Here is a 13,605-nt window from a genome sequence, read left to right on the forward strand (position 1 = left end):
CTTGTAAAATGTGGTCAGGCTTCTTCCACAATTTCTTGGCTCGACCAGATCGTGGTCGTATCCACAGGCCGCAATTCAGGCGCATGAACCTTTTGATCACTGCCTTGCACGTTCTCCGCTGGCCATTTCTGTAGTTGAACTTGGTGACGTTGCGAGTCTGCTGAACGGCCACTTGTACAGCTGCTCCCGGTTGCAGAAGTTGCAATGTCCTGCAAATGTTATTCTACTAAATAGACAAACCTTAAAGACACAAAATGTCTAATTACTATTCATGCAGTGCACAAAAATCCACAAAAACATATCAAGACACAACCACGTGATCCCAATATGTCACAGCTGCCAAAAAACCATAGGGAACAATCAGATTGCACTTGCAGTAGTCCTCGCCACTTTCCTGCTGTACGGAGGGAGAGGTTTTATACAGTACATTCCAGAAGGGCCAGCTCTGCATATTCTCCTCATAGCCATGAACTTTCCTATAACCTCTAAAAGCCTATGTTAAAATAAAAAATCAGCAGTAACAAGGTGTCATTCTCAATTAGTGACCGCTAAAGTGGCATCTCGCATTTCTTTCCAAGTATGAAAATCGAGCTGCCAGTGCAAGCCACCGTCTTCTCAGCCAGGTTGCAAAGGAAAGTGAGAATTCTTGCAAGTACCATGTGTAAACAATTCATTATTTTGTATACTTTGGCAGTTCCTCCAGGACACCATGTGCAAACAGGGAAACCAAAGCTGGAATTCGCACTGGTCCGTGGGTTGGGGGCATGTGGAGGCCTCGGTGGCCCCAACCCACGGACTGCCCTTGTTAAGCTTTGATCCCCTTGCGGCCCATAGGGTGCCCTGGAGATTCTGTGCTGCACGCACAGAATTTCCAGGGTGAGGACATACCATGGCGCTGCCTGCCGCCAGTGCTTGAATGAAGTGTAAAGTTGGACCACTTGGAGGAGTGTCTGCTTCAGCGCCGTCCAAGCTCAGTTTTTCGTTGTACTGCCGCAGAATATTGGTTAGTTGTAGTAGTTTTATGCACCATGCAGCGCTTGTTTGTCTTGATTGTAAAGTTTTATATGCTGTATGAGAATATCCTATATTTCTCCATGCCAGCTTGGGCCAGATTTTGCTCTACGCTGTTACTCTACACACTACCACAGAAATGGAGAGCACAGTAACTTCTACAGAAGCTAAACAATCTGGCGGCAAACAAGCTAAACTTCTGGCGGCAAATTTTAAAAAGCAAATTCCATTCACAAGAGTAAAGTAGGTTATGAAGCAAGTAATCTGCAGCTAATGCAGCTAGTCATCCATATGGCATGACACATTTTGTAAATTTACGGCATTTAGTTGGTTTGAACATATGAAAAGAGCTTGTTGTAGATGTCAGAAATTTATTGGTATATTTCATTTTATTTTTCTTTCCCGCAGACAATGTGCGCATATACCTGTATTGCATCGTTCAGTTCAGTCAGATTGTTATCTTTGGCCATCTACATGCCATGAAATGCACCTCCATTACCTCCGTAGCTTGACACTGCAAGTACCATTCTGACTTAACTTGCTAGCAACATCTTTGGTGAATAAATCTCTATAGCGGATTTTTAAAATCTGATCACCCGTGCAATGTAAGGCCTTTAGGATAAGTGTGTGCGCATTTATTAACCTGCATAAGAAGCGCATCATGCCACATAATCATGTCGCCTTCGCCCCAGTTATCGTCCCCATTTATTTTGTCTATCCCCCCATTCTCCTCAAGCCCACTGCTTAAATTCTCACCCCCTGCCTTTAGATCTAGAGGACCAAGCAGATTTGTCATGGCAAAAACAAACCATGCTTTTTACCATTGCCATTTGAGCCCACCAAGGACTACTTCTATGGGCATGCTTTGTGGCAACGGTGGTGCGGTTAAAATGAGTTAAGGAGTCCCCATGATATCGGTCTAAACCCACAGAGAATGCGACAATCGAAATTATCAGAACCATCACAATTCCTTAGGCGTGACAAAAGTGCCTTCTTTTAACAATTGGTAATATTTTGTAACATACTCGCTTTCAGCTGTCTAAACATTCTGCACAACACAAATCCTTGGAACATCAGTATGCATTTATTTATGTATTTATACAATACAGTTGAACCTCGTTACAACAAAGTTGTACTTGCAGCGAAAAACTTCGTTAAATGGCGAATTTCGTTAATTCGAGGTTTTAAAGTTTCAGGATTAAAAACAACTTCACAAATTCCCACAGCATTCTGCATGGTTAATATCTTGTCAGTAAGCATTTGAAACAGATCGCAGGAAGGTCAAACCATAATAGTGTGGTTACGGGGGCCAGCGCATGTGGTGCAGATCGCATCGAGAGCAATTCATCGACGTGGCTCACTAGATTTGCATGCGCTGCGTCGCGTGTCGCCGTAAATCTTGGACACCACAGTTGCCCACGCTTGGTGCCCGCAGTCGGCGCCCACAAATTAAAAACAAGTGTAAAAAGGTGCGGATATTGCTTCTGAGAAGGGGGAAAAAAAAAAAGGAGGTCAGTTTCGACAGAAAGGCGGAGCATTGAGGGCGATAGCAAAGAGACTACACAAAGTAAGGTTTAGTTTTATCGGTATCACGCGCGCTCAGGAAAACATTAACAGATTGCACTCGATGACCACGAACTCGCAGTCAACGTGAGTGAGTGCTTTGTAGCGTGTCTCGGAAACTCGAAATCAACAAAATGCGCGTGAAGGCACCATCCACTTCGACTTGCTGCGGATGAAGAGACTACCTCCAAGATCGATATTGTGTCACGTTGCCCGCCCACGGACTTGCGCACGTGCGTTCACTCCCTCACCATGCCTACTGCGCTGACTGAATTGTCAGCTCTCGCGTTTCTGGGAGTTCTTTAAAGGAGCAGCGGTGTTTCCTAGTCCCGGCGCACGCTCTTTCACAGCGGTTTTGCCACTCAAGCTTTTTATGGAGGCCGCTTGAAATAACTTTTGCCTGGGCCGACAGTTTTTTATTTTTTTATTTGCTAGATTTACTAGCCATACAGACTACAACATGATAGAAATGTCCGAAAACTTCGTTAAATCAAAACTCAAAATCAAGAAAGGGGCTGACAGATGGAATAGCACACTGTGATAGAAAGGTTATAAACAGGGATAAGGTGCCTTGGAAAGGCTGGCCGAGGCCTTTGACGAAGATAGGTCCCCCTATCGAAACAAAACGTTGGCCAGCCTTTGAGGCACCTTATCCCTGTTTATAACCTTTATACCACAGTTAAATCTAAACTGTGTCACAAGGTCACTTTGTTAAATCGCGAAAAATAAATGCACTGTTTTCAATGCAACTAAGATAGGGATATGAAAATGGTTTGTTACATCACGAATTTGATTAAATCGAGGTTTGTTATATAGAGGGTTTGCTGTACTGTATCTTAAATAATGATTAGGCCAGTATTTATAAAATACTGGCCTAATGAAAGAAATCTGGTCAAAGTATTTGATGTCAGAGTAAAAATTTTAGCTTCCGCCACGGAAACCATAACTTACGGAAAGTTTACATGCTTGTTCCAAGATAAGTTATTGTTTAGTAATTATTATGCCAAAATATTTATGGTTCGATACCTCCTGCAAAGGGGATGATTGCATACTGAGTTGTAAAACTCTGTATGCTGCCATTGTCATTAACTCCTAATGCCAACAAGTTTATCTGTGCAGCAGTGCACAAATTTTATTCGAAGTTCAGTCATTAGGCATTTCAAGTCATTAAATATGCTCGCGTGACAACACAGGTATCAGTAACATAGCCTTGCACTTATGCATAGGCGCCAACTACGGGAGCCCCCTTCGAAATTTACCGGGGGGAAGAGCCCCCCCCACCACCTATAGCGCCATTACCAGAGTTCTGTCACCCATGTCACTTGAGGTTTCTTTTGAGTTTCCTCTACCTTTTCACTTAACATTTAATTGTGGCTAAAAGCTTACTTCATCATTGTTGGTGCGGACATGCATGGCTTTTAATTCATACATTTCCTTTATTTCTGCAAATCCCGACAAATGTGTCACAAAACAAGTGCATTAGAAGCACCAGCAACAGCAACCTCATCCATAATTTCTCACTTCAACATTTTTTTGAATGTCCACTATAAACACCATGCACAGACATAATATATTTTACAAAATATTACCGCCCAAGCACTCTGTACAGATGGTTAACCAGCGAAGCTTATCACTGGGTTAATCCAGACGGTTGATTAAACGACGGCTTGATAGGCTGCCGGATCCTCGGTACGCAGTTGCTGCTTGCACTCGGCTGCACGAGCCTGTTCTTCTGCCCGGGCTGCAGCATTCGGCATGGCTTGTTCCCGGTTCTGCTTGCGGCGTTGCTGATCGAAAGCTGCCTGCTTCTCAGGAGTACGTACGACGTGTGACCTAGCCATTTCGGAGCCTGAGAGAAACAGCTGTGCATGCGCTCGGCTGTGACAGACAGCAACAATGTCACTACTGGCGCAGCCAATCGCGCGCCTCTCTTTCTATTTTTCACTCATGCGCATAGGGTTGCGTCGGAGGAGTTTTCGACATACAGGCGACAGACGGACGAATCGGTTAGCCATATACAGCTTCGCTGTAATATACACAGGACAAAGCTTGTTATATATTTGAAGAGATGGAGGTAGCCAACTAAAAACTATTTCTAATGGTATGGATAGCCTATGCCTAGAGAATGAATATGTTGTTGTATGTTCACTTCGCTTCAAATTGCTTTGCGTGCTTTTTTGACCTCGAATAAAACCTGCAGACTTCAGTGACCCTTAGGCAGAGTAGTTTACCAACAGCATGTGAAATGCACGTGTGAATGATATCAGTCTCAGTATTGATTCTCTTTCCAGTAAGCTCTTCTAATAATTTACAACATCTATAAGGGATCGAAACATTGCCACTTGCATGCAAACATCATAAATATACATGATTCACTCAGTAACTGAAATGAGGCCAAGCCGGATTCACTTGAAATCGTAGTCAATAGGAGTCATGAGCAGCAGCACTTATACTCGTAGCAAAAGAAAAAAAAAAAGGCTGCAGTTTCGGCGGAAGGGTGAAGCAGTATTAGTTATAGCGAAGTATAAGACAATTACATGAAGGAAGATTACACCACTGACAGATGCCAGATTCCCAGTGGTGCGAGAGAACTTGGGCTGTGAAACTGAACTGTCTCCTACTACAAGGCCTTGTAAGTAGTCACATAAGGCTGTCACTTTAGTGAACAATTCTTTGAGGTCACACAGTTTCTTTAAGTGCAACTGTTATTAAAGGTAATATATATTATATATACATGGGGTTCGGAAAGCTAGTCGGGCCCCAGCCACTCCGTAGAAAAATGAAAACTTTCCACCTATGTGCTTATGTAACTGATCTAATATTACTCCTGACCATGGATCCTGTTAACCAGCCAGTGCCACATGGTGTATTCTTACTTTAATCCTAGTGAAAGCTGTCCACCAACAACATTCACTACAATTGGCTGAAACAACAGAAACAGATGGATCAGCTTGACTGTGACGAGAAGTGACAATTTACTGGGCACCAAAGTTGGGCCGTCAACCACAATAACATGTGGGCTCCAAGACCAGTCTGGTATCGGATGTCGCACTTATGAAACTGAACAGGGTACTGTAAAGTGGATTTATTGTTGTTCCACAAGGCTACAGGTGGAAAACTCATTTACATTATAAAACTTGTTTGTATGTAAGCAGTATCTATCACTAGCATGACAAATGCTCACCCTAGTAATATATTTTTTTGCTAACAAAATGTTTGCTCTAAAGTATAAATCCCATGCAAGTGATCTTGTGCGCAATGGCAACAGGCAACACGATGGACACGGCTGTCGTGTTCGCTTGTCACCTAGCAGTTGTACCCCACATGAACGACGACTTTGGGCAATCTCTCCCTGGTGTTGCCGGCACGAGGGCAGCAAGTATGCACCGAAACTGGCATAATGCCTGTTTTGTTAAGTTTGTCTTTTACTCTAAAGAGCAGCATAAAATATTTCTTAAGGTCTTGCAGAAAGTCCTTATTCTTGCACATATAAAAATTGGTCATTTGCTCATTCCGTGCGACAATTGATAGTACTTGACTGGTGTACATTTAGTTCCAACATTGCACTATTAGCTAGTCGCTCATAGCACTTCCGGGCGACGAGTGATCTGCTTGCGCGACGGCCGGTTTAGTTGCTCAAAACTGTCACTCATCACCGCCACGCACAAGATCGCTCTTGTGGGGTATGGGCTTAAAGAAATCTGCTAATTGAAACATTTAGTGTTTTCACAAAACATGCAACAGTCAGCCGAACAAAAGTGTCTAGGGCCAGAAAGCCATGTTATTTATGTGTGCTGTGGACGTGCCCACACATTAAACCAGCCCCACTGCTTCAGTCAATTGAGGTACATAGTCAGGGCACAGTCTTTACAGGGATCAAGATCAGACCACAGACTCCAGTGCTTGCTTTGAGCTAGCTGTTAGTAAACTCAATACATCTGTCACCATAACCTGCTTACCTGGTGCCACGTATGAAGAAACATGAGTATGATGATGTGGCTAGATATTTTGACATTACTAGCCGACAATGCTACTCTAGGTTGCAGGCAACTTGTCCTGCTTGCAGTCTGGTGCAGCCAACTATGCTACATTCAATTAGTTTTTCTGCATTTTGGCTCATGAGTGCCGTTGCAGAGGATAATTAGACAAATTTTATTTGTTTCCATTTCTCACTCCCTGGTAATAAAATAGCACGATACTCATGCATTACACAAATTCAAGAAAACAAAGAGCTTCCTTCACCACCTGCGAAATGATAGCAGCACGTGATGTACCAACAACGATTGCTTGCAGTTTCACGAAAGGTAGCACAACACACTGGGTAACTATAGTTCTTAATGGTCACACATTTTTGGCACCTGCTGAAACTGAGGCAGTGTCTGCACGCGAAACAGAATATGAGCAGCGATAATTAAGGTTTTAAGACATACTCTGGTCCGCATTAAGAAAAAACAAAAACAAAGAAACGCCTATGCAGGAACATCAATCACCGCAAGAAAAGAGAAGAATCACACCTTGGTAGGATTAATCCACGTGAAACAGAGAGAGGCTTCAGGCTTTGTAACTGGAGCGATGCAGAGAACGAAGAGCCCACATTGCCAGCAGGACGCACTGTGACGAATGATCGCAAGCTGGCGGTGGCCCCTTTGGTCGCGGCTGTGAAGGTACGACCAACACCAACCTTTGCAATGTTACCTAAAATAAAAAATAAGCAGCTGTTTGTTCAACTATTATTTCAACGCGAAAAGGAACTTACTCAAAAGCGAAGGCAACATACGCGCACCTACAATGCACGCCATACTTGCGTGTTGTGCGGCCTTTACAAGCGCCGGTGATCAGCGTATTCAATTAGTATTAACATGTTCTACAGCTTTATAAATATATTTTTTTGCTTTCAGGATCTTATTGTTGCATTACTTGTATATTGTATAAGAAACAAATATTATATATACAGCGTTGTTTATATTCATGCACGTTCGTACGCAACTCGCATGCGAATTCGGCCTACTGTTTCCTCGGGACTGGCGGCCGGCAAAATGTGGCGATCTACACGAAAGGTTTCTCAACGATATTCTCTGCTGGTAAGCATTTACTGCCGCTCATCACAAAAGGTTGACAATGAGCTACTCGACTTAATGTAATATTATGCCTGACGGCTTGTTCTCGCCTATTTTGAAAGTTTTAAAGCATGTAAAACACGAGGTAACCCTAATTCTTGAGTACGCACTCAAGGTTACGTTAGTGTCATATTTGAATAGGTATGAAGGGCACTGGTTTTAAGAGTTCCTTTTCATTGACAGGTAAAAGTGCTGAGTGTTATTGGTGCTGTACCAACATGTCATCTAAGCCGTTGCTACTGCTCATTCTGTATTTGATAAGTTTGAGAATTGTGGCTCGAACTTTCCGCTAGCTAAGCGATTTGTACTTTCTTGTAGCCGGAGAGGCGATGTCTGCTGCCAAATGATGTAATGGTGACTGCAATATGTTTCAGTTCACCGGCAGACAACAAAAATCCAGACCTCCCGCTCAGAGCCGTGGGCAGTCAACCAGCTCCTCTGCAAGGTTGTAACTCTTAATTGTTCCTCACATTTTTCCTTGATGAAACGTGTTGGCTTATGCATGCTATTATGTCACGGCACCTCAGCTTGCACCGCGACTTCCGAGATTTCAAAAATTTGAATTCAAATAAGTCACAAAAAAAGAACGAGCGACTCTTGTTTGCCTTAATGTGACCAAGAAACCCGTACGGGCTCCGAAACGTGCTTGTTCACCTTGGCTTGGTCAGTTACCGTAGCGTCTTCATTGAAAGTAGTTTTGTGCTGCAGGTTCTAGAGTAGAGAGAGAGAAAGAGGTATAGAAATTAAGGGTAGGTAGCGAAGTTAAGCATAAAGTCTGGTTTGCTACCCTGCACTGGGGAAACTGGATTTTGTTCTCGAGTACATTATGGTACTGTGGAGAAGAGCCTTTCGAAATTGTTACGTTTGAGTTTTACAAAGCTTAATTTTACAAATTCCTGATTTTACTCATTCGGGCCTCCATAATAAAGTATAAATATTGCGCTGAACTTCATGTTACAAAGCTTCAATAGATAAACAAAATAAATATATGAAGAGAACGATGTAGATAATTTCATCTGTGCAGTAGCGTGAAGCTGCAGTAAATATGAAATACAGCCAACCAAATTGGCTGATAGCTAGATCCTGTATTCTGGGTCGAAGAATGCAAAGCATTCTTCGAGCCAGTTTTTGCGAATGTATCTTGTCCTCGCTATTTTCATGGGCCAATCTTGGAGATAGTGCTCCAAATTTATGTGCTACTGGGGCCTCTTGTTGGCCCCAGTGTGCTTTGCCCAGCCATGAGCTTCCAACTAACCTCTAAATGGATATTTTGCAATAAAACAAATTCACAGTAACAAAGTGTCATTGATTGGTCTGCGGCCGCTGAAGTGGGATCTTCATCTCACAAATCGTTTGCAGCACTGTGGAAGCTGCAGGAGTCCTTAGCCAATAGGAAGGCCAAATGCCCCTCAAGATGTATATATCCGCGCCGTGTCGTCTGTTCAGTGGCTGCTGAATTTGCTGTACATGACGGGCATGTGTAAAGGCCCCAACATGTCATGTATCACTGTAACATATGTACCAAGCAAAACATTACTTCGAATCCTGCCTTTGATCGGATGCCCGAAACTATATTTTGCATCACGAGGATATTGCCTATGTACACCTTGTACTTCTGGCAGTGCTGCAAACTACTTGAGATGAAGTATAAGCCCCCATGCCAGGTTGTTTCGCTCCCCTTGGCAGGAACCCTCTGTGTCAGGCCTAGTGGTCAAGCCCAGGGAAAGGAACATGCCAGCATTTGCCTTCAAAATTCTGCCAGCAGACAAGTCGCGCGGTCGCGGGCAGGTAGTGGGAAAAAGCAGCCAGCAACTTTTTGCCCTGCCTGCTCGGCCAGCTGCTGGCAATATCGCCACCTGCCATGTATATATTTAAATAAATAAGTAAGTAAATAAACAAAACTGTCCAATGGGCAGATTCTAATGAAGGACCTTTGGTACAGAAGCCCGATACTGTAACCATTATGCCATGGACGCGTGCATTGATAAATGGAATAGAAAATCCTTAAGAATTACCCACATGCAAACCAGCTCATAGGGACGCTTGTAATGCTTTCCATTAGATGTCAGCTACAGTTGAGTCTGCCAAATTTTTCTGTGCTTCTGATTTTTGTGTTCGTTACTACTCATTGCTATATGTGTTGTCTCTACGAGTTTATATTTAATTTGCGTATAAAGCTGAATACTACACACCTTAGAAAGAAAAAAATGAAAACAAATGACTGACATCCTAAGACTGTTTGGTGGTTGCCACAGAGGAACTGGGGATGCACAGACTGCACTTTTAACAAATAAGGAGCCCATAATGCTGCTATTAAAATCAAGCAAATATGACACTTTTCACAATCAAACTTTTTGCCCCCTTGTTGCATTCCAGCATTTATATTGCAAAGAAATTTGTGACACCAATTGTGGTCAAGTTTTTGAGTGGTACACTTCATTTACTTGACATTTGCTCTGGCTTTTTATCCTTGAGGCAAAAGGAAACAATGCTTTGTCAATGAATAGCACAAAATTGTAATGTACTTCAAGAGATGTAAATTAAAATAGCATTACTGTAGAGTACAGATAGCACAGTGAATGTCGGTGTGCAATTTCTTTTAGAAATCACGCCTGTGTTGGAGATTTTTGTAAAATGAAATGTATTTCTGAATCTTCTAAGCGCCCCACTTTGTTGGAATTTCTGCCATGAATGACAACTTAGTTACAAGTAATCACAGTTCTGAACTCCTTTGTGACATCAGCAGGCCTTTATAGCAGGCTGTGATGTCTTCTTCTCAGATGACATTATTGTCTCAAGAACAACTTTGTAATGCATTGAACATCATCTTTGTCTGCTGTGCTATTGCTTGATGTGTCCTCTTTGTGCATGCATGCAGAGGGGCTGCCACTGGGAGTCTGCATGGCACACAATACCCTGGACAAATTGTCAAGCACCAAAGTTGCGTTATAGCACAGTACTTGGTGCATACGGCTCCCAATTGCATTTTGTGGCAAGGATATGACTTCTATCACCAGGTAGTGGTGGGCAAAGGGTTGTTTTGCTTTGCCTATATTGAAGCAGAGAATGAGGAGAAGGCCTGACAACACAATGGTGTAGTGACAACAACAGTGGGAGTCGGCGTAGTGTAGAGCTCATGTTAGTGCATGCACAGTGAAGTTCTGCAGTGAGAAGGGCCTGATTATGAAAGACAGTACAAACACTAAGGATGGCACACTGTGCAGAGAAATGCATACACCATTCATTGCCATGCTGTAGCAGGTACTATGGACAAGTGCTAAAGCTGACTCAATTTGGTGATTGTTGACACAATGTGAAAATGCAAAGTGTTTCCTGTGTGTCCTGTTGATATAACAAAATCCTAGCTGAAAGCATGTCTTCCTGATGCTTTGGCTGAACAGCTTGGTTGTACATATTTGGTTATTGCAGAAACGTACAGTTGGTGTTCGCAAGCTCTGTTTCCTACAAGTCCTGCGGTGTCCCCTTGTTGGGCTCCACAGTGGGTGGCTGGCATTACTGCTGAAATCTGAAATACACTCATAGACAGTTATTTCTCCAAACTTCCTGATCACCCTCAGAAATGAGAGCACACCGAAATAGTTTCTTAGGTTTTTTCGGCAACAAGAAAGCAAACTTCCTGTGGTTTCACGTAATACATACTGATCAATGAGAAAAGGCAGTGAGGATGATCTCGCCATTCCTCATTTCGAAATGCCTGACTGCAGCTCTTGGTGGAGGCTATAAAGTAACAAAGATGGCAAGCGGGGATCTCCTTTCGGAAACTCCGAGATAAGAAGCATGACAAGCTCTCTAACCTATTGTCATTCGGTAACATCCCCGTTACAGTATCACCCCACCGTGCCATGAACACCACCTGTGGTGTTGTCTCCGATGAGGACTTAATGGAACTGACTGAAAATGAATTATTAGAAGGCTGGATTGAACACAATGTTATTAATGTTAAAAGAATTAAGATGAGGCGTGAGGGCAAAGAGATTAAAACTGAGCACATAATCCTTACTTTTGGTTCGAGTGTACTGCCCAAGAGTATTGAGGCAGGTTACGTCAAGATCCGGGTCAGGCCATACGTTCCAAATCCTCTGCGATGCTTCCAATGCCAGCGATGGACAGAGTTCACACAACTGCTGAGGCTAACAGGCATGTGCTAAATGTAGCTCCCATGAACATTCATCCGAAACATGGGAAAACACTCTGCACTGTGTCAATTGCGATGGCAAACATGCTGCATAGTTGTGATCCTTCCCGTCCTGGAAGAGAGAAAAAGAGATTGTAACAATCAAAGTGTAAGAAAATGCAGTAGAACTTCATTCATATGTTGTGGAAAAAAACGCAAGAAAAACCATACCAACCGGGAAAATGTACAATCTGAACAACTAAGAAAATTTGACAAACTCGACTGTTGTTGACATCTATATAATGCAAAGGGTCGTGCTGATCGTGGCGGCGCCGACGCGCTTAGAGCTGGTGGTGCTCCAGTGGCCCGAGACGCGGTCTGTTGTTTTCTGATTTGTGTTGTGTTTTAAGAGGACAACAGGAAACCGAAACGAAATCGAGCTGGTGGGCGATACTGGAAGCTGCCAAAGCAAAGCGAATTGTGATGCCCACATTGCGCTGCCTACAGCAGTGAACGGCGGCGTGTTAAGATTGTCGCCTACTAAAGCGTGCAGTACGCTACCATGCAATGGCACTACGCCCCACGCGCTGTAAAACAGATAGGTGAAGATGCTTATCGCAATAGGTCTCACGGCGATAGCTGTGAATGCTGCATGTGACGACCGACCTTGGCAGAGATTTGCTGCTATCGGAATAAGAATGTGCGCCTCTCGCCTTATTCACATGCAATCTCTAGCGGCCAGAAAATGTATAACAGTCTGCAGCAGCGAATGGCAGCACGTTTCGGTTATTGCCTACAGGCAGGTTCACACCGAAGGCGGAGCTGCCAAAGCGGGCAAGTGGAAGGTGAGTAAACCTCCTCGCCAGGTGGGTAAAAGCGGGCGGAAAACGAGGCTTGATCGCTCGCGGAGCGTTTTTTTTTCCGTCCGCTGGAGCTCTCTGCTTTTCCGCAGCCAGTCAGAACGCCAGACGGTGGCGCGGTGATGAGACTGGAACGTGCGGTGAGGACGGATGACCGGTGCTATGACATGGCGCCGCGTGCGCCATGAAAACGCTAGATGCTCCACCTCCTCGGCGGCGCGGGCAGTCAGGCAAGCCGTCCTGTTTGAACAGGCGCTCGCGCTCACCGCCTCGCCGCATTGAAAATCCGCTTTCGGTGTGAATGTGCCTTAATAGAGTGTTTTAGTTTTAGCGCTCCGGTCCGCTCAGCAGGGTGATTTAGTTGAGCGTCTTTACGGTACGCTCCGCTCCGAGTTGCCCCGCTAAGTCACAGCGGTGGGCGATTTTCATGCTTTAGTTATACGTTTAGCGTAGCGGACCTTTCGTAGTTGCAGCGCCCTCTGGCCAAATTCAGAGTAATTCAGAGAAAATAAAAACACCCACTGATCACTTGTATAAAGTAAAACAAATATATATAACTTATTTGTCCATGAAGTATCTAGACGTGTGCTTGTAGTGCATTATTGGTCCATTTTTTCCAGTGGAAAATAAAGCGCTGTCTCAGGTAATGCCACGCGATAGCCAGTGAGCTTGCTTTCTGCATGCAATCCCATCCTTTGATGCCAACGTTAGCCAAAGCGCTGTGCAGCACGCTCTGCTCAGGCAGCTTGTAAGCGGACCATGTTTTTCGCTCTGCTAGCCTGCTTGCGGCTAAACGGAGGGGATATTCGTGCTTTCGCTGCACTCAGCTGCTGAGGGGTGCGTAAAAACGCCAAACTAAATCTCTAGCAGCTGACAGGAGTGGAAGCGCGAATGCACATGCGCTCTGCTTAGCTGCAAG

At 44.0% G+C, this 13,605-nt stretch overlaps 1 protein-coding gene and 1 long non-coding RNA gene across 2 annotated transcripts in view; one reads left to right on the forward strand and one right to left on the reverse strand.

Moving 5' to 3' along the window:
• Positions 1–7,182: 7,182 nt before the first annotated feature.
• Positions 7,183–12,045, reverse strand: LOC129380420 (uncharacterized). Its single transcript, XR_008608428.2, has 3 exons — positions 11,713–12,045; positions 8,346–8,402; positions 7,183–7,269 (listed from the first exon to the last, which is right to left on the reverse strand). It is a non-coding gene; the product is annotated as an uncharacterized lncRNA (long non-coding RNA).
• Positions 7,554–13,605, forward strand: part of LOC126545473 (MICOS complex subunit MIC60-1-like) — a 112,816-nt gene continuing 106,764 nt past the window's right edge. Inside the window, exons 1-2 of the mRNA XM_050193357.3 lie at positions 7,554–7,655; positions 8,066–8,136. Coding sequence (XP_050049314.1) covers positions 7,566–7,655; positions 8,066–8,136 — 161 coding nt within the window. The 5' untranslated portion in view covers positions 7,554–7,565. The remainder of the gene's footprint in view (positions 7,656–8,065; positions 8,137–13,605) is intronic.

This window comes from Dermacentor andersoni, chromosome 1, assembly GCF_023375885.2.
Source record: "Dermacentor andersoni chromosome 1, qqDerAnde1_hic_scaffold, whole genome shotgun sequence".
NCBI lineage: Eukaryota > Metazoa > Arthropoda > Arachnida > Ixodida > Ixodidae > Dermacentor > Dermacentor andersoni.